This window comes from Schistocerca americana, chromosome 2 (genome assembly GCF_021461395.2).
Source record: "Schistocerca americana isolate TAMUIC-IGC-003095 chromosome 2, iqSchAmer2.1, whole genome shotgun sequence".
NCBI lineage: Eukaryota > Metazoa > Arthropoda > Insecta > Orthoptera > Acrididae > Schistocerca > Schistocerca americana.
This window is the reverse complement of record NC_060120.1, coordinates 148843676-148866082: the sequence shown is the minus strand read 5'-3', so window position 1 is coordinate 148866082 and position 22407 is coordinate 148843676. Positions and strand designations below refer to the sequence as shown.

The window sequence follows — 22407 nt, the reverse complement described above, 5'->3', positions numbered from 1 at the left end:
CAAGACCTCATGTAGCCTGTGCTATCCTGACCTTCTTCGATAGAGAAGGTGTTCGACTGTTGGCCTGGCCAGCACATTCTCTAGATTTCTCATCCATTGGAAACATCTGAGTATGGGTTTCCGGCAGACTCAACAGCCACTATGACTGATGAAACCTGGCACAGAGTTGAAGCGGTATGGAGTAACAAACATGTATCTGTCTTTCAAACTCAGTTCGACTCAATGCCCAGATGGGTTAGAACACTTGCTGCTGCCAGAGATACCAAATTTCACATCCTGTGTACCCAAAATTACCTAAAATTTAATCATGTAGTCGCAGTGCTACACTGTACATGCAGTTTTGTTGAGTTAGTTACTTACTTTCATACTTGATTACTTACTTGTTCCATAGATCATATTCAAGATAAACATCATGATGTGGAGTGTGTTAACAGACCAAACACAGAACACAGATATTTATATCTAAAAAAACAAAAAGTGGCTTAATGCGGCCCATTTACAGTTTTTTATGTAAAAGTGGATAATTATTTCCATTCAGTGTCTGTGACATGGATGAAGTTGTTAAGGGAAAACATCTTTAATCCATATTTGGAAACACTTCTTCTATCTGCCAGGCACATTATTTCCATAGGCCGATTGTCAAAGAGTTCTCGCACTTTTCTCTGCCAATGTTACATTAATTAAAGGGTAATGTAATCACTTTTCCTTCTAGTGTTGTAGTTACGAGTATGTCTGTTACTCGCAGACTTGAATAGATTGTTGATAAATTTCACAAGTTAATACACGTACCTTGAGGTTGAGGTTAATACTTCCAGCAGCGTAAAGACACGCCTGAAAGATATACGTATGTGAACTGCAGATATATTTCTAATTACCATCAATGATAAAATCAGCTACAGTTGAAAAAATATTTATGTCTAAAAAGGAAAGCAGAATCCAGTTTCAGGACCTGCGTCCCAGATTCAGGTGCATATTAAAATGTAAATCCAGAAAGGATACATCACTGAGGTTAAAATAAGTTAAAATATCGCTGGCTACATGACATGAAACAGGATATCCTCTTCAATCCTAGGCCCGCCAGAAAGTCTCTCGCAGAGGAGGAGAATAGGATGAGCCACACTTGGATCCACATGAAGGCAGGCAGGTGGTCTTTCGGACACAGTGCTACATACACACCCATGATGTGGCTTTCTTTTTTGTTTTGCTCGAATAGTCCAGCATGACTTTTTACATTCTGTTTCTCTCTCTCTCTCTCTCTTACTGGTCATACCGGACTCGAGAGTACATTACCGCAGCAACGTATTTTCGCCATCTGTCCCTGTCTTGGGCTATTTCCTTTCATTCACCTTCAATACCTAGGCTCCTCAAATCAGCCTTCGCATTGTCCTCCCATCTACGCGTCGGTCTCCCCACAGGACGTTTTTCCTCTAAGTGCCCTACCAGGACTCTGGGCGCTGCCCTGGCCTCATCCATTCGAGCTACGTGACCTGTCCATCGCAGCCTACGTGACGTAATAATACTGATTATGTCAGGGCTTGAGTAGAGTTCATGAACCCCTTCGTTATGCAGTTTTCGCCACTCTCCGCTAATGTCATCCCTTTTTGCTCCGAAAATTATCCTCAAAATTTTGTTTTCAAATACTCGAAACGGCTTTTCATTTTGCACAGTGAGAGACCAAATCTCACACCCATACAGCATAACTGGTAGAATAATAGTTTTGTATATTCTAATCTTTAAATTCCTAGACAATATCTGTGACGAAAGTAATCTATTCAGTGAGAAGTAGCACGCATTTCCCGCCCGTAATCTCTTCTTCAGTTCGGATTCGATCTCATTTCTCGAAGTGATGTTGACGCCTAGATACTTTTTCAAACTGCATGTCTCCAAATCTTAACATTTCCTGATCTACTGCTGTTGGCATTCTAGTAGTAACCAGGTATTTACCTTTGTCTTCACTTATCCTTAGACCTACAACTTCACTAGCCTTGATTAACGCATTCACATTTGCTGTTACAGATTCTTTCCTATCGCTAATGATGTTAGGTCACTTGCATACCCCAATATCTTAATATTTCCATTTAACTCCACACCCTCTGAATTATCTGTTGCCATTCGCACAATATATTCTAGGACTAAATTAAAAAGTAGCGGAGATAGGGCATCTCCCTGCTTAAGTCCGTTCTTTATTACAAATTTTTCTGACTCCAATTTCCCCACATGTACTCTACCTTTTGTGTTTTTCGAACTCGCTTCTGTTTCGTAAGTAAGAAATAAACCACGCATTTTCTGAGCTACGTATCCAATAACAATTAAACTTCTTTAATAGAATAAGTCACAGGAGATACCACCTGGTGAGATTTTATCGTTCAAAATTTTTATTATGTGCTTAGTAAATGTGTAAATAGTTGGCTCAGTACAGTGGTCCTTTTGAAATCCAAACAGTGATTAGCTAAGTATCCCGTACTGCACAGGTGTCTGACAACCTTGGAGAAAATAGCCTTCTCAAAAAATTTAGAATATCATGTAAGGAGTACCGTGATGGTTATTGACCTGTGGAGTCACCCTTTGTATAGAGAGCCCTAACAAAAGCGTATTTCCGTCTGTCTGGGAACACACCCTGAATTAATTAAGCATTATGATAAGTGACTAAGAACCTTGTGTATTACAAGGCCACAACTAATAGTTGAATTTTTATTTTAAATGGGAATGTGAAATAAATTTTTATTTCATTAAACGTCCTCTGTATTGCTTCAAGTGCATCGTTTTGCTTCTTCTAAAATGTTTGCTCCAGTTTTCTCAATTATTTTGTAAATTAAGTATTAAAAATATCGGCGAATGAATCTTCTTTTGCAATCTTCCCGTTCTTTGTAACATAAATAATGACAGGTTTTATGGCTGATTTCCCTTTCTTTTTTTTGACAGTATTCGATTTTGATTTGATTTTTTTGTCTGGTCTGTCAGTTTCAGACAAGATGTACATACTAGAGTTTCTTACAACATTTCTTAATGTGTTACGGTACCGTTTATAATATGAAATTATTTCTGGATTATTACTTGTTCTGGTTATTTTGTACAAGTTCTAACTTCGCTGTCAAGAGACTCTGATACTTGTAATGGTCCAAGGTTTTAAAATAATTTTCCATTGTTACATTTGTAACAATGTGTATTTTGCAGGGCTTGAGGTTGATTTCAGGAACTGCTATACAACACCATTAGTAGTTGTAACTCTGCCTTAAAATATGTGTAAATGTATGAATTATTCATTCTATAAACGGTTTATGCCTTTAGTTCTTTTCCTCTTTGCAGCGTCTGCTCTGAACTGTTACCTGTGCCGTTCAGCTGAAGATCCTTCATGCGCAACCAGTCCGCAAAACCAGGGAGATTGTGATGATTACCTGGCTTTAAATGCTCCAATCGTCCAAGCAAATACAATTAAGAACACCACTCATTGCGTCAGTCTCGTATACACCAGTAAGTATTGTAACTTACATGTTCATTGTTGCATTTCCTTGTAATTCCTAGATTTTTGTTGATATTTCATTCACACCAACAAGCGGAGGCCACGACATTTGGAACGCGGATTTGCTTCAAACTTCGTACACTCGTAGTACTCCATCAGGACAACAAAATGTGTAAGCAGTAGCACGTACTTCTCAAGCGAATCAAAAAAAAAAAAAAAAAAAAGTGGGTAGCGTTAATGCCCCTTAATCGCTGGATCGAGTCCCGTTCGTCAGCTTTTTTTTATTTCTAACGCAGTCAATTTATTTACTATTTATATTACAATTGATATAATGGGAAAAATACGTGTAATCGAATGAACTTTTATTAAATTTACAATGTTATTTGACAGTCTACAAATTTTTATTATCACGAATAATATAATATTCGTAACTATCGACTAGTAAACGACCAAACGCATAAAGTGATACTGAAAATATATGCTTGTCCGTGTCTTCAAAATTGTTCGTATTTAATCGAAAAAGAACGAGAAATTGCTTCTCGTGAAGACGCTATTAAAATACACTCGATACTGCGTGATCAATTATCAGCGCCGATATTTGAGGAAATGTTGCGTTATGCATGGTTTGCTTCCAAATTATCAGCTGAAAGCGAGGTTTTTGAAAATGTTAACGAGGTTTGTTTTTCCACGGAAAACCTCAAAAGACATTGCGTATGCGGAAACAGCATTTATTCAATGCAGCAGCTGTCGTTTAACTGTATGTTTTCCATGTTTTTACGAAAAATACCATCCTGACATTGTACTCGTAATGTTGAAAGCGACAATTAATTGTACATCTTTCGAAAGCCGTCTGTGGCGTTCAAAACTTGGAGGTAACAAGTAGTTTCGGGCTCCTTCCACGTGTAAGGGATTTCTCAAATCACAGACAAGCATACATTTTCAATATCACTTTATGCGTTTAGTCGTTTACTAGTCGATAGGTATGAATATTATATTATTTGTGAAACTAAAAATTTGTAGACTGCCAAATAACATTGTAAATTTAATAAAAGTTCATCCGATTACACGTATTTTTCCCATTATATCAATTGCAATATAAATAGCATAGAAAATGACTGTGTTAAAAATAAAAACTGAAGAACGGGACTCGATCCAGCGAGTACGGGGCTTGAACGCTACCCACTTTTTTTTTTTAAAATCTCATTTTGTTCGTCTTTGTTCTTTGTATCTGCTTGGGGCGGACGTCGCAAGACATCCGTTTTAGTTCGTCGTTGATCCATTAACTAAGGTTTTTTTATTATTTATTTATTTATTTATTTTTATACAGAGGGCAGCTAACCCTCTGACCGAACACGCTGAGTTACCGTGCCGGCATCCACTCGTCGTCGGCCGCCGCTTTCTGGTAAAAACGGCCACGCACGGGTATATATTTGACGACCGAAATTATCTTGCGATTTTCTCAATAACGCTTGAGAAGTACGCGCTACTGCTTACACATTTTGTTGTCCTAATGGAGTACTACGAGTGTACGAAGTTTTAAGTAAATCCGTGTTCCAAACGTCGTAGCCTCCCCTTGCAAGTGAGGACACCGGTATATTGTTGAGCTTGATGTAAATTCAAAATGACCAGTATACTGAAGAAGGGGTGGGGATGAAAGTACTAAAATCCCCCTCCCGGGGGTGGTATAGAAGCGTGTAAACTCCCATAGTGTGTGTAACGTAAAGCGTGTGTATGTGTGGTTGCCTAATGTTGTCTCCGCAACGGAATTCTCCCGCCTGCAATGCAAGTGACAACCTATAGGGATTTCCATCATACGAGGTATCGTGTTGTGGTTTTACTTCAGTTCAGTTTAGCAGGTCACATCAATCACTTCTGATCGAACGAGGTGCCGCACTGGTTAGCACACTGGACTCGCATTCGGGAGGACGACGGTCAAATCCGCGTCCGCCCACACTGATTTAGGTTTTTCGTGACTTTCCTAAATCGCTTCAGGCACGTGGTTCGTTCCAAAGGGCACGGCCGAATTCCTTCCCCATCCTTCCCTAATTCGATGGGACCGATAACCTCGCTGCTTGGTCCCTTCCTGCAAATCAACCAACTAACCAACCAACCATTCCTACAGGTATGCCACTACAACGGATCACAATTTGGTAACGTAAATTATTTATTCTCAAAAAACATGTAGAATGCAAAAAGTTGTACAGATATGAAGTACACAATGTCGGATTCTACCCTACATGTAATTTAGAGATATTCAGAAAATATGTTTGAGAAACGGAAGGCCACACCTTGACTGGCATTTTCTAAAAAATCTCAGTGGACAAGCAAATGGAACTCAACACAGTTACTGTGAATGCTTCCCTGTCCACTGAACAAGAGTGGGCATATCCCCTATTGAAGTACGGACAGGAGTTGTACTGCACCGATGATCTGCATGTTGGGATGTTGGGCACTGTGCAGATGAGGTATGTGGCGTACCTGCAATTATCTGCCTACCCAGTGAACGCAATATGCCATCTGCAAACTCCTAGGGCTGAAAATACCTCAGCACAAGACAGAACATGAGTCAATGTCTCTGTTAGCTCACTAGTGAGGAGCACAAATTCGACTCAAGTATACCACCGTAAAGAAGCACTTCTTTGAGTGTCAGACGCCACAGAGGGCTAAGGAATCGTCTCTCAATTAAACAGAAGAACAACTCCGTTCACAGGGAAACGGTTTTATGTGCTCCTTGTGTCACAAGCAACACTTCTCAAAATTTAATCGCCAGATTCTCCGCTGTGGGCCTCACTAGTGAAGTCTCTAAGTCGATCTCTGGAGAGAACTGTCTTCGATCGATCCCCGCAGGGAGGTGCCTCTTCTCGCCATACGCTGCTTGTTCCTGCACAACCAGTCTCTGTGTCTGCGCTCAGGCCATGAATCCCAGTGGATATTACAAAAACATTGCTTCCCAGTACGTGGGTCATGAATCTGCCATTCAACCACTGAAGCTCATAGTCCTTTCAGAATATTTTCCTCTCCTACATCGTCAGCACTCTACCAATCAGAGAAGTGTCTCTGCTTAACAGCGGGAAGTGTGCCCCAGCGCTTCCCATGAGGATATTCGTTGGAGGTCAGCTTGCGACCATTGTTTGTGAACCTCCGCATCTTTCGCACTAAACGGATGTCTTTTCACCTAGTTCCACCCCTGACCTCTTCCTCCAGGATCGCTATTTAGAAATTTTGTACGATCCACCACAGTGCAAGCTCCCACTCACACTGTCTGCACTATGGAGATTCTGTGGCCTCCAGCTATGCTCTCTCTCAGGACAGTAAATGTCCGTCCCTGCTGAGCATGACAAGTCTCTTCCCAGTCTCTCTTTAGCCGATAGTGGCGACAAAACTTGTAGCCTACATCGCCTTTTTTGTCACTGTCAACTCTAGTTTACACCCAGACATGCAGCACTATAGAAATTGTTGGTATGTGGTGCTAGCCGATATCAGCCAATGAAATGATTAATAATAAGACTATGCATCATAAACATTGATCTAATATAAATATAAATCGAAAAAAAAACCAACAGAATGTTAAATGTATAGAGACAAAATTTTGCCGCATTACAAGGGTTGTTTTGTTGGTTGCCTCTATTGGTCAATTTTTGTTCGGCTGACCAATCATCCGCATGGATGCGTCGGTTAGGACTGCTTGCTTTTTTCCGTAAACGCTATTTCATGAGTTCAATGATATTTGCTTCACTTCTTCTATGCCCTGAAAACCTTTCCTTTCTAGGTAATATGAAATATTCATTTGAGACCAGATACAGTAGGATGGGCAAGTGAGAATGGGACGACGTGGAACGGTGCGGCGGCAGCCACGAAGTGGTTTTTAGGTGGTTTTACACATCCCGCTTGTGCCATACCGAAGTCCCACCTCAGATTCACAGTACACAAGCTCGCTTTCGTGCGAATAACACTACACACAGACAGTTGGGTCATACTTTTTTTCCTATTAATTCGAAATAGGAGAAAGAATGCCACAGACTTGATAAGTGAAATGAGTTGGCAATCAATAAAACAAAGGCGTTTTTCATTGCGGCAGAATCTTCTCATGAAATTTCAATCAGCAACTTTCTCCTCTGATGGTGAAACATTTTGTTGGCGGCCACCTACAATGGAGAAATAATCATAATAATAATATAAGAGAAATCAGAAGTCGCACAAAAATATTTAAGTGCTCGTTTTTGCCGCGCACCGTTCAAGAATGGGACGGCAGAGAGTTTGAAGGTGGTTCGGTGACCCATCTGCCAAGTACTTAGCTGTGCGTTGAAGAGTAATCGTGTAGTTGTAGACATTCCGTCCCTGGGTGTTACGGGGTAGTGACAGGAACGGCATAAGACGATCCCTTAAATTAACGTCGCCAGATTCGTAAAATAACAATGCCGTCTTTGCACCGACACGGTCAAAGGCACAAACAAAAAAACGAAGATCTTAATTTTTGCTGAAAACTGCCTGACATTCAATTCTGTGTGACTGGGAACACTGTCATATTGCAGGAACCAGCCATCTGATCTTCACTGTCATCATCACGAACCGTTTGAAATCCACTTCTGGATAATGGCTCCCTCTAGACCTCTCCATACATTCCTGTCGTCAAGCTATGCACATACTTGCCACTCCTGCGTGATATGTTATCTCATCTACTTACCTTCCATCAAGTTATTGTTTTTTTTTTATTTCATGGACTTCAGCAAAGGTCATCTCTCGTTTTTTTTAAATCCATTTCTTTGGCTAAATGTCATGTTAACTTCAATTTCATTTACAATACCGTCATCATGCCTTCCAAGACAGCACTACACAGAGTAACTTGGCACTTTTCGGGGATGTGGAGATGGGGGTATACCGGGTGATCAAAAAGTCGGTATAAATTTGAAGACTTAATAAACCATGGAATAATGTAGATAGAGAGGTAAAAATTGACACACATGCTTGGAATGACATGGGGTTTTTTAGAACAAAAAAAAAACATGTTGCTAGACGCGTGAAAGATCTATTGCGCGCGTCGTTTGGCGATGATCGTGTGCTCAGCCGCCACTTTCGTCATGCTTGGCCTCCCAGGTCCCCAGACCTCAGTCCGTGCGATTATCGGCTTTGGGGTTACCTGAATTCGCAAGTGTATCGTGATCGACCGACATCTCTAGGGATGCTGAAAGACAAGCTCCGACGCCAATGCCTCACCATAACTCCGGACATGCTTTACAGTGCTGTTCACAACATTATTCCTCGACTACAGCTATTGTTGAGGAATGATGGTGAATATATTGAGCATTTCCTGTAAAGAACATCATCTTTGCTTTGTCTTACTTTGTTATGCTAATTATTGCTATTCTGATCAGATGATGCGCCATCTGTCGGACATTTTTTGAACGTTTGTATTGTTTTGGTTCTAATAAAACCTCATGTCATTCCAAGCATGTGTGTCTATTTGTACCTCTCTATCTACATTATTCCGTGATTTATTCAGTTTTCAAATTTATACTGACTTTTTGATCACCCGGTAGTTCAAGCCTAAGCACGCGTTCATCGCCTAAGTAGGTTGCTGAGCGGGGAAGAGATGTTTGTTGCCGGCGGGGGGTAGGAGGGAGGAGGGAACAAGCCGCACTTCCTCCTCGTAGGCCGGCCGGGGTGGCCGAGCGGTTCTAAGCGCTACAGGCTGGAACCGCGCGACCGCTATGGTCGCAGGTTCGAATCCTGCCTTGGTCATGGATGTGTGTGACGTCCTTAGGTTAGTTAGGTTTAAGTAGTTCTAAGTTCTAGGCGACTGATGACCCTAGCAGTTAAGTCCCATAATGCTCAGAGCCATTTGAACCTCCTCGTAGGACAAGTAGGACACTATAATCAAAACTGCAATCGTAGTGCCTACTACAACACATTGTTACAGTATTGTTTCCTTGTTGAGGTTGGCGACGGACGGGAACATTCCATGCCTGCCCGAAGTGATCCAATTCCCCTAATTCCTGTGATGTCAGAAAAGTGCTAAGTTATATTTGCAACGTTTACATGACAAACAACTTCCGGACGGCGAAAACCGATTTTCGGTAGCCGTTTCTTTTCTCTCCTGTTTACGTGTTAAGGTCTTAAGTGGTTTTGGAGGACCAGTCAGACATCGGTTTTCCGATCGCTACTTGTTTTGCACAAATGGTCTCTGGAAATCAGCTGTTTCGATTCATGGTTTAGTCAGCACAATGGCTGTTTCTTTTTAATTAAATATCAGTGGTAGCCAAATTCACGCTCGGGCTAATATTTCTACTTCTCCATCACTACATAAAAAATCACCCCGTCCAGATTAGCCGAAAATTTTTAAGAACAAGACGTAACCTGACAACCCAAGCACGTTTCAAACAAATTTGTGTGTTTACTTGACAGCAAGCATCGACTGTGGAAGAGGAAATCCGGCAACTAGAACCGCATTTCCGGAATTGATACTGGAATGTTTACATGATGAACGAGAAGCAGGATTGGGATATCGGTTTACGAAATCCGATTTTGAGAGCCTCATGTAAGCGATGTAATTGTGGGTTATAGTACGTTCCCTGTCTCTGATAGTGGTTCCCAATATGCATCTCTTAATTGCCCTTAGTTTTTGAATGGTTTTGTCCTTAAAACATCCATGTCTCCCCACCACAGATGAAAACTTTCATCTTCATACACTTCGGAAGAACGACACAGGGAAGCCTATATTGTTTATCGAAAGCGCTCCAGTCCGTTTTTATCCTTATTTTCCTTCTTATGGTGAGGGTACTGGTGTGTAGTATCTGTAAGTGGTTGTTCTTTGGAGGGCGACAATACCCAGTGGCGCAGAGAGTCGCAAGTAGAGGCAGTTGTTGAGAGGCTGTGGAAGGTGTAGGCGGTTGCGTAGCGAAGGATTTATCTCTGTGTTTAATAGTAGTGGCACACAGTTTGAATAATAGTGTGTTTGCAGTGTGATAAAGGAAATAAATTAGATTTTACCAGTTCTTAATGCGTCTCCATCAGTTAGTACCACACGATTGCATTTAACAATGAACGAAGTCTCGATATACACGGTCAACTACAAAAAGAGGATTGTAACATAATAATCATTAATTAACCCATATAATCTCCAAGGAGTAGGGAGCTTATACTATCAGGTCATAGTGTTCAGCTGTCCTAATTATATCAAACAAGACATAATTGTTAATTTAAGCAATGCTTTTTTCGTTGCGTGGATTACATTTATAGAGTTATTGTAGTTGTTTTTCAAGTCTACACTCAAACTTGCTCTATTAAATTCTTCTTCTCGCTGTTCAAGTTATCTGAACTAGTGGCAGATAATATTATGCCATCAGCAAAACGCAAGATAGAATCTCGTTGTCTGGCTCTTTTATTTAGTTGCTGACGTCTAATGGAAGCTGCAGCATTGAAATATATTATTTCACCTGGATAATTTCCTCCTTCAGATTTATGCAGTCGTGTGTAGAAGCAAAAACGCAAAGCCGCTTGTGTTTTACATTACTACTGATTCTTTTTTCTACTGCACTGTCCACGAACCGTACAACAAGGGGATGACGGGAAAAAGAGTTTGATTCTCTACCCGTCGACAAAACCACGATGTGACTTGTGGAAAAGATGTAAGGGTGTAACTAAATTCCTTTCACAGACTTGTTCAGAAACTTACCGTTTCCCAGCTACTACCGACGGCACCACAGGCGCAGTACCTCCGTACCATGTTCCAGTACACAGGAGCACCAGACCAGTCCTTGGCCGCCCTGAGTGGTCGAGCAGTTCTAGGCGCTACCGCCTGGAACCGCGCGACCGTTACGGTCGCAGGTTCGAATCCTGCCTCGGGCATGGATGTGTGTGATGTCCTTAGGTTGGTTAGGTTTAATTAGTTCTAAGTCCTAGGGGACTGATGACCTCAGATGTTAAGTCCCATAGTGCTTAGAACCATTTGAATTTGAACCAGTCCTTGCTCCTCCAGCTTTCGCCGCAGCCATACCCCACAGATGTCATAGTGGGTCTCGCAAATCAAAGATTTCATGTGATCGGTGAATGACGTACGTAATACCTTAGTCAATGGCGCCGATAATGTGGGATATTTAAACGTGTTTTGGGGTCTTTTGCGTATAGAGAAAAAACTATACATTTCCAGACATGAGTCGCTTTTCTAAACTTGATCGTCTTGGTCCCAACTAATGTCCTCAAATTATGTAAAGAAATTTAGCCACAAATTAGATTAGATTAGATTCAGTTTCCGTTCCATAGACCCAAAATAAGATGATTCCCCTGGGCATGCAACAAACATGTATAACGTAAAAAACATAAAACATTTGAACATAACACTTTCTAACCTGATCATTTGTCAGATTGTCAAAGTAGGTGAATACATTACAGTAAACGGGAACTGCTGATGATTACTGAATTAATACACTGTCACAATGAAATATTGCTAAGCACTTTCAATAAATTTATCATACACAAAATACCTAATCTCAACTGTCGTGACAAAGTGCTGTCAAAACTGAAATCTCACAGACCTTTTTACTTAAGCTTGTCTAACAGTCCCTGTTAAGATGTTCATCGATAGAGTAGAAGGAGTTGCCTATCAAAAAGGGTTTCAAACTGTGTTTAAACTTTGCATTATCTGAAACCAAGTCCTTAATGCTTGCTGGTAATTTATTGAAAATGTGTGTTCCTGGATCTTGGACCCCTTTTTGATCAAGGTAAGTGATTTTAGGTCTTTATGTAGATTGTTATTATTCCTAGTATTGATACTATGTATTGAGCTATTAGTTGAAAACCGAGATATATTACTTGCAAAAAAATTCATTAAGGAATAAATATACTGAGAAGCAGTGGTTAGAATACAAAGTTCCTTGAACAGGTTTCTACATGATGTTCTTGAGTTTACACCACAAATAAATCTTTTTGCACGCTTTAGCTCGCTAAAACTTTTTGCTCGATGTGACGAGTAGCTCCAAAATATGATCCCGTAAGACATAATAGAATGAAAGTAAGCAAAGTATGCAAGTTTATTTTTTTATACACTACTGGCCATTAAAATTGCTACACCACGAAGATGACGTGCTACAGACGCGAAATTTAACCGACAGGAAGTAGATGCTATAATATGCAAATGATTAGCTTTTCAGAGTATTCACACGAGGTTGGCGCCGGTGGCGACACCTACAACATGCTGACATGAGAAAAGTTTCCAACCGATTTCTCGTACACAGACAGCAGTTGTCCGGCGTTGCCTGGTGAAACGTTGTTGTGATGCCTCGTGTAAGGAGGACAAATGCGTACCATTACGTTTCCGACTTTGATAAAGGTCGGATTGTAGCCTATCGCGATTACAGTTTATCGTATCGTGACATTGCTGGTCGCGTTGGTCGGAATCCAATGACGGTTAGCAGAATATGGAATCGGTGGGTTCAGGAGGGTAATATGGAACGCCGTGCTGGATCCAAACAGCCTCGTATCACTAGCAGTCGAGATGACAGGCATCTTATCCGCATGGCTGTAACGGATCGTGCAGCCACGTCTCGGTCCATGAGGCAACAGAGGGGACGTTTGCAAGACAACAACCATCTGCACGAACAGTTTGACGACGTTTGCAGCAGCATGGACTATCAGCTCGGAGACAACGGCTGCAGTTACCCTTGACGCTGCAGCACAGACAGGAACGCCTGCGATGGTGTACTCAACAACGAACCTGGGTGCACGAATGGCAAAACGTCATTTTTCGGATGAATCCAGGTTCTGTTTACAGCATCATGATGGCCGCATTCGTGTTTGGCGACATCCCGGTGAACGCAAACTGGAAGCGTGTATTCGTCATCGCCATACTGGCGTATCACCCGGTGTGATGGTATGGGGTGCCATTGGTTACATACACGTCTCTGTCACCTCTTGTTCGCATTGACGGCACTTTGAACAGTGGACGTTACATTTCAGATGTGTTCCGACCCGTGGCTCTACCCTTCATTCGAACCCTGCGAAACCCTACATTTCAGCAGGATAATGCACGACTGCATGTTGCAGGTCCTGTACGGGCCTTTCTGGATATAGAAAATGTTCGACTGCTGCCCTGGCCAGCACATTCTCCAGATCTCTCACCAATTGAAAACGTCTGGTCAATGGTGGCCGAGCAACTGGCTCGTCACAATACGCCAGTCACTACTCTTGATGAACTGTGGTATCGTGTTGCAGCTGCATGGGCAGCTGTACCTGTGCACGCCATCCAAGCTCTGTTTGACTCAATGCCCAGGCGTATCAAGGCCGTTATTAGGACCAGAGGTGGTTGTTCTGGGTACTGATTTATCAGGATCTATGCACCCAAATTGCGTGAAAATGTAATCACATGTCAGTTCTAATATATTATATTTGTCCAATTAATACCCGTTTATCATGTGCATTTCTTCTTGGTTTAGCAATTTTAATGGCCAGTAGTGTGTTTATATCTCCTACATCTAACATCAATCTCACTGCAAATACACTCAGTAGAGATATAGATGTAGATATGTCATATCACAGGTCTGTGTAAAATGTAATAAAAATGTGTCTCCCATGTTACAGATGTTACAGAGAACAGCGGTCGCAAGTACACAGAAAGGATGTGTGTGCCAATACCGGACAAGACGAATCCCTGCCTGGAGGCAGCTAAAGTGGTGAAGGTAGAGAGCTGTTACTTCTGCTCCGAAGATCTGTGTAATCGTGGTGGAAGAACTGATTCGATACAGAAATTCTATATCCTACTGCTATATTACGTGGGACATTTGTTACTTACCTGACTGAGGCACTAATTTCGCTGGACACGGTTTTGTGATATGTACATAAGTGTGCTTCAAATTGTTAAACAACTCTTAAAAAAGGGACGAATTGTTTGTCACTGACATCTTAATGTGATAAAAAGGTTACAATTTCAAGAAGTGCTACACCACACACTGGCATTGGGAGTAATTTGGGTATGAAAATATTGAAACTGCTTTGCAGGCATAGTTCAACTTATCTGTAGTGGATTCCTGTCGTTTTTTTTTTTTTTTTTTTTTTTTTTTTTTTTTTTTTTTTTTTTTTTTTTTTTTTTTTTTTTTTTTTTTTGCTGAACCGAGCTTTTGTCGCCACATAAAAGTATAACTTGTCTGTCATCGATTTTCATTTGGAAACCAACGACTGTAAATTATGTAAAACAAAATAAAACAGTTTACATCTCTCAGAATTTATTTATTGTCTTTCACGAAACAGTTCGAAGGAAAGAAGCAGTTAATTCATTCACTCATTCAAAAATTGTGTTCTGTAAAGTCCATAATGAAAGATAGCACCCAGAGATGTGGAGCGAGTCACTTTATGCACTATGAGGAAGAAGCAGACACTGTAGCTACTTACAGTTTTAAATTATACTAAAAACAAATTATTACTGTTGCTAATATATAATATACTCATACTGATAATTTTGTGAATTAGTTGTAAATTATCCTATACATATTTATGAAGATTAGGTGAGAAACAACTGCATCTAAATAAAAAAAATTCATTATCTTACATCCTTCACTGCTCCACTGCCGTGTTTATTTAATACATCAAAGAAAGCATATATAACTTTACATAGACACTATCAGCTGCCCACATGTCGACAAATCCAAAATCTGTTTCGATGTGTCTGCCGAATGCAGCACAGGAAATATACCAAGGTATAAACTTAATAGGAAGTTTATTGTAACACACATAAACAATCTTCTACAGTGAGTGTTACTTCGGAACGCAACTGAAGCCAATTCGTTTGTTGAATATTTGAAGAATAACAGTAATATCGGAATGCTGTAGGCCTGAAAATGTCACAGTAAATTGAAAGTTCGAAAATCCAAAGCGCGCCGCAATCAAGGTCCAGAAGGGACATGTTTAAGTATGCCATATTGCCACTAAAAAACAAGACAGGTATTACAAAGTCCAATTGCTGGTCACAGCATCAGAGGCCACGTCCCTTCACCATAGAGATCACGAATGGAGTAGGTCATAGCTGGTAGCTTCTGGAGATGAAGGTCGACGTGGATGGCGGCGTCGTTATAGCAGTGACTCTAGTGTGAGATCCTGATTGTAGGAATGCTTTCACAATTGGCGCCTGGCTTGGGAAACTCACTTGTAGAGAACCATCGTACATAACCTGGGCACTGGCCCCAATAATGCCTCAGTGCCAGGATACTGTAGGTACGATTTCCGATCACGTGGCCCGCAGAGGAGAAAAGGTCTATGGAGACAGTGACACCTGGCAGCGCTTGGATTGCTGCCTGGTGGCTGGGTGGAGTGCAGCCATCCTTTGTCATCTGAAGAGCTGTCCCCTGTGAGGTCTGTGACTGCCTAATCTGTGTGTGTTGCTGGTTGCTGGCTGCGTAGGTGCAAGCCTCAACGCAGCTGCTTAACGTAAACACCAGAGTTACGTGGAATTTGCTTTCCTGAGTCAAAATATTCTGAAAAATTATAGGACTAGCTAATGAGATATTCTTTTGTTTTTGACTGTCTAAGGACTTGGCATCTGCAAGTAACTTGTTGTAGATTTGTTCAGCATAATGTAAAACCCCTAAAACTCCATTCTGAATCTGAGGTAAAGGAGTGATACACAATTTCACTGAGCTGACTCAGTTTCGAACAATAACATTAGGTAATATAGTAAGTAGAATAAGATAAGAATTTATGATGGAATATATCATAACTGTGCAACGGGTTGGTGCAGACTGCGTCAAAACCCGCCAATTTGATCAAATTAAGTGAATTTTAACTGCGTAGTGCATCATAATTTTCGGAGCCGAAGGCCCATTGGTGTATCCTTGTTGAATGCACGACACAAAGCTTTACGCCTCGCCTGGGACCGTCAACACCGACATTGGACTGTTGATGACTGGAAACCTCTCCTGGTCAGACAAGTCTTGATTCAAATTCTATCGAGCAGATGGACGTGTACGGGTATGGAGACAACCTCATGAATCCATGGACCCTGCATGTCAGCAGGGGACTGTGGTGTAGGCTCTGTAATGGTGTGGGACGTGTGCAGTTGGAGTGATATGGGACCCTTGATACGTCTCGATACGACTCTGACATGTGATACGTACATAAGCATCCTGTCTGATCACCTGCATCCACTCATGTCCATTGTGCATTCCGATGGACTTGAGCAATTCCAGCAGGACAATGAAACACCTCACACGTCCAGAACTGCTACAGCGTGACTCCAGTAACACTCTTCTGAGTTAAAACACTTCCGCTGGCCACAGCACTCCCCAGACATTAACATTATTCAGCGTATTTGGGATGGCTTGCAACGTGCTGTTCAGAAGAGATCTCCACCCTCTCGTATTTTACATATTTATGGACTGCCCTGCTGGATTCATGGTGTCAGTTCCCTCCAGCACAACTTCAGACATTAGTGGAGTTCATGCCACGTCGTGTTGCGGCACTTTTGCGTACTCGCGGGGGCACATACGATATTAGGCAGATGGTTCAAATGGCTCTGAGCACTATGGGACTTAACATCTGTGGTCATCAGTCCCCTAGAACTTAGAACTACTTAAACCTAACCAACCTAACGACATCACACACATCCATGCCCGAGGCAGGATTCGAACCTGCGACGGTAGCGGTCACGCGGTTCCAGACTGAGCGCCTAGAACCGCACGGCCACACCGGCCTGCCTATTAGGCAGATGTGCCAGTTTCTTTGGTCCTTCCGTGTATCTCTGTATTTAGATTTTCTAATATTCAGCGAAGAAAATGTTTGTTCACATGTCTAGGAAGTGCCAAAGACAGATAACAAACTCGTTTATCATAGGACACTTGTCTTCTGGAATAAACCTGTAAATCTAAAAAAAGCTTCCTTCTTTAAACTTGTACTTCATGGACTCATCAGCGTGCAGACCGATTATTTCCGCTTGTGGTGTTGCCTGACCACCTCCCACTTCACAAAGAAGGGGTCCTGGTATATTTTGATTTCGCTGTAATGAGCATATAAATCTGAAAACCAGAAAGAGAGCTTTTTCTGCAGTTCACCAGGAAACTGTACCCCAGAAAGAGTGGAAAACTTGAAACAAGTTGACCCTTCAATGACTGATAATTGGCGAAGTGTGAGAAAATTGTATGTCTGCCGTTGTATTGAAAAAAAAAAGTATCAGTTTCTGTCTGAAAGTTTTAATATGTATGTAAAGATCATAAATATTGTCCTCCCACTGAAAGCGAAGTCGTTTTTCAGTCCATTCAAAGGGAGAGCAACTTCAGCTAAGAAAGTTAGTTTCCGCAGCCATTCTTTATCCAGTAGGACTTCCAAAGAATTGTTTTTGTTATTAATAAATTTTTCCAATCTCTGCACTCAAAGAAAATAAGCTTGGCAAAATTTTACCGTAGTTAATCAGTTTACTGCTGTGTTGCACGGAAGGTAACTTGAAAAATATTCTATCTATTCTAGGAAGGACATTAATGGACGGTGTCTGAGTTCATGACGTCAAATAACAACAGAAATTACAGGCTTGATTATGCGTTGTTACTAGCCTTTTACAACTGCTTTAACGTCGCTAAATTGGTTAAACAGAATCGACTAGTAATTGGGCTATGCGCGGCTCTGTTTACAAAGAATGGCTCGATGAAGTCGTAGGGTCTTGTTATACATATCTGCTTTCGCATCCAGCTAATAAACCTGCTGCAAATAATAACTGGTACATGTGACTCAACAGTCAAACAATCTGTGCAGTCGCTAGAATTACGGATTAAGAAAAGAGATATATCAGAGTGAAAGATAAGTGATATTGATGTAGATAATACCAGGGGATTGTGTCGAATAGTTGTTGGTTTATTCAAGATAATCAGAAATATGTGGAGAGGTGGTCCTACATAATTGTAATATAGACAGAAATAAAACCTTATTGAAAAGCAGTAATGTTGCTTTAAGTGACCTTCAAGAATGGTGGCAGAATCCCCATTCCGTGATCATAAAGCGCGAAAATACGCCAGCTCAAACTGGTTTAGCATTTAGTATATTACCTACATACTTTCCTTGAAGAGTAGAAACTCATGTTCTGTTCAGTCTTATTTCCGTAATACGAGCGGAAAAAATCAAAGTTCAGAACTGGAATACATTTAAAACTCTCAAAAGTATATATCCCCTTGAAAGTTAGAATACTCCGGAGACCATTTACCACCCAAAATCTGTCACCTTCACGACTGAATAAAATAAGTTACCTCAGGCAGGTCTGCATTCTCCCACCTCTTGACACTAAGTGTGCATCTTCAATACCCCGCTTAGCTCTGCGCCCCAGTGGCGTTCTGCCACTATCTAATTCTCATTGGATGAAGGCCATCCCCATCCAGATCTACAGTATTCTTAGGTTCTAAAGGCTTGATTTGAGTAAACTCACCACCTTCTGTGTTAAACTAATATATTATTATTATATTTAATCAATGGAATGTTACTGACATTTGGTCCCACTCAGACCATTGGCAATAAACATAGACAATAGATTGATCATAAATAAGTAGTACAGAATTCTGGTGCATGTGCACTAACATTAAGTGATCGTAAAATTTGTTAAGTATGAGCATTTTGTTAAACAATAACTTCTGCCTACTTGACAGAAGCGTCTTTTGGCGCTCTATTGCCGGCCGGTGTGGCCAAGCGGTTAAAGGCGCTACAGTCTGAAACCGCGTGGCCGCTACGGTCGCAGGTTCGAATCCTGCCTCGGGCATGGATGTGTGTGATGTCCTTAGGTTAGTTAGGTTTAAGCAGTTTTAAGTTCTAGGGGACTGATGACCTTAGAAGTTAAGTCCCATAGTGCTCAGAGCCATTTGAACCATTTTTTTGGCGCTCTATTCATTGGTGGTGTCAGCTTGCACGTGTGATCGACCACTTTTAAAATACAATAATTTTTAATATCGGTCCTGGTCAACGTTTAAATAAAGCTACTGGCAAAAAATAATAAAATATTCATTAGATAACTACAGAAATAGGACAAGATACGAGGCGTGCTTTGACGCATTCAGTTTCTGTGTTGTGGAAAATACGATGTTCTGACAAACATTTTATGATGAAAAAAATATAAAGACGTAGTAAGTCAATAAATAAAATACATACAGAAACGTAACTTTCGGGGATAATAGTTATAGTGCCATGCTGTCATCTGGACTCCTTGTTGCAACTGCATGAAGTTTTTAGTAGTTATCTCGGGTATTAATGAACAGCTTCAACTTTCTTTGTTCCTTTGTTTTTGGATCACTACCGGTTTCATGGCATTAAGAGCCACACCTTCAGGTGAACATGTAACTAAAACATTAGAGTTATGAAGCTCGAAATTTTGTACCCGACATTCGTTGTCCATCCATATCTAGAATGTTGTCTGTAGATTTTAGTAGTTATTAACTTTAAGGTTTATTTTGAAAATATTCAATCACTATAGGTAATTAACTTTTGTGGTTTTTAAGGTCATGAAAATATTAATAAATTGTTGATGGTGTACAGCAACCAACCACTACTGGTTTTACGTTACTTTATTCAAAAAATATCATTACTATTTCGAATTTTTGCAATAATCCATTGTTAGAGGTTTTTTTCAAGGTTTCATCAAAACATAAGATACAATGGTTTTCTTTGAAAAAAGTGTAACAAAAATGGATGCGCTACAGATATGTAGCCTATTGGACTACAACTTATGGACATTTCGTGTTCTCACAGTAACATGCGTTGGCTTGCATGTTTCATAAAACGAAAGTATTTTACAATGCAAACCAGCTTACGTGACTGTGAGAATTTGAACATCCATGAGAATATATTTCACTGGAAGAACACTCCAAAACCAAGTGCTCCAGATGAACATTACACGTAAGTTGTATTCTAACATAAATCGGTAGCGCACCATTTTTTTTACATGTTTGTGATTGTAAATTATTGTTTATCGTAGGGCAACTCAAAGGAAACCAATGTATGACTTGTTTTGACGAAAACATAAAAAAAGGTTTGACGATGAACTGTGAAAAATTCGAAACCGGTAACGGTACTTTTTGAATAAAGTAATGTAAAATCAACAATTTATTTCATATAACAGTCACGGTCTCCAACAATATCTTTATTTGATAAAATTAAACTGAAAATATTATTGTTTCACAGAACACGACTCATTTTTCTCAGACTGCAGATATAATCACATTTGTTGTGTCCTGGAACTGAGATTTATTATTGAATTTCTAAATGTTGTACGTACCCATATTTTAGACTGCCTTAACCTCCAAGTGATATAGTCGGGTCATGTGGACCCCAGGGAATATTGTTTTTTGTTTAGTTTGAATAACCGTAACACTACAGCGCTGCTGGTCTCTATACCTTTCAGACGGAGTGCTCTGAGCTGTTGAACAGAGTAGTTGTGATTACAATGGGTTAGTAATGACCGTAGACTAATTTTTCTTTCTGTTCAGGACTGACCGCCCGTCCCCCTCCCCTCTCCCGCAAGAGTGAGTATGAAATCAATCCTAACGAACTATTTTCTGCTATCCTAGACTGAAACAGGTTTACCTTCCATAATGAAATGTAAGTAACTGACTCTGAAGTCGACAAACAGGTACTGTCAATTCTTGATGAAGAAGTGTATGAGTTTTGGCTCAACAATGACGCATATCTTGATCTGTATTGTAGAAAATCATTGTAAAGTCCTAATTTAGCTTTTTGTACTCATTCATCTTGAAATATTAATATCTATTAAGAGTAAATTAATTGTAAGAGATAGTTTCGTTATCATTCCCGTAATTTTGAAACTAAAATACTTGAGTCCTGATGACTCAACTATACCAGTAACGCAATGAAAAGGTCACCACACCAGTTACGAGTTAAACACCAGCCAAGCGCATTGCTCTGGGATTACCCATATCCAGCCGCACGCTGATTGCATAGGTACCTGAGCTCACCTGGGGCGGTTGCGTGCCATCCTCGCCCTCCGACTCGTTTCCAGCCAGGGAAGCAAATTCCTCCTCAGTACCATCTCTACACGACCGAACAGCTCGCCTAAACAAGTGTAATGTTACAACTACACAGGACATATCCGCTAACTTTGCACAAAATGCTTCCTGATGAATGCAGTGTGTTGTAAAGGCTTTTGTAACACCACTAACTTCACATTCTGAGTTTAGTCTTTCAACGAAACTTTCATAGGTGCCACATGTATTTCTCCCGTCATCTCTTTGCACACTTCAGCTGAGGAAGAGGGAGATGGTACTTTTCAGCTAAAGTTAACTCTAACCCTTGAAAGACATACTATGCAAGGAAATCAGATCTGCTAGTTCTTCAGTAACTTTGAAGTCAGTGTTAATAGACATAAAACAAGTCCTGAGCAGTATTGGAGATGTCTGTGGATTCGTCCAGTGTTATTGAGCACTAAGCAAACTTAGATGCCTGCAATATCTTCAGCGCGACTCGTCACTGTATTTGTTGAAGGAATAACTGCTTTACATTGTAGGTCTTGTCAGGAAGCAGGTCTTCAGCTGCAATTAAAGAGCACCACTTTATGTAATTACTGTCAGTGAATGAATAGCCTTATTTGGGGATTTCTTTGGCAGTTGGTAAACTTACTTTCGTAATGGCTTCTCTTTCTTGAACAGGTTTGCTAAAAATGTTTTGCTAAAAACGAGACCACGTTTCCGTGTTACCAGTATTATGTTCAAGTACCTTGTCTTGAATTTATCAAACTGTGCACCATGCTTTTTTGTTTTCTCATAGTGACGACGAATGTTGTGTCTCTTAATAGCAGTAAAAACTTAGTTACAGATAACACACATTAGTTTGTTGTCTTTCTTTATGACGAAATATTTCACGGCTCACATTGTATAGAAGATACTACACTCACTAACTCACTACCCACTTTTCTCTTTAGTTTCAGTTAATATAGCGCATACATATTCGAAAGGAAGCAAACTTCAAATAACAACACTGACAGG

The 22407-nt window shown here is 40.6% G+C and overlaps 1 protein-coding gene across 1 annotated transcript in view; it reads left to right on the top strand.

Moving 5' to 3' along the window:
* The window catches only part of LOC124596057, a 54553-nt gene extending 40077 nt beyond the window's left edge, over nucleotides 1-14476 (top strand). The window contains exons 2-3 of the mRNA XM_047135032.1: nucleotides 3307-3471; nucleotides 14033-14476. Coding sequence (XP_046990988.1) covers nucleotides 3307-3471; nucleotides 14033-14247 — 380 coding nt within the window. The 3' untranslated portion in view covers nucleotides 14248-14476. The remainder of the gene's footprint in view (nucleotides 1-3306; nucleotides 3472-14032) is intronic.
* The last annotated feature ends 7931 nt before the right edge of the window (nucleotides 14477-22407 follow it).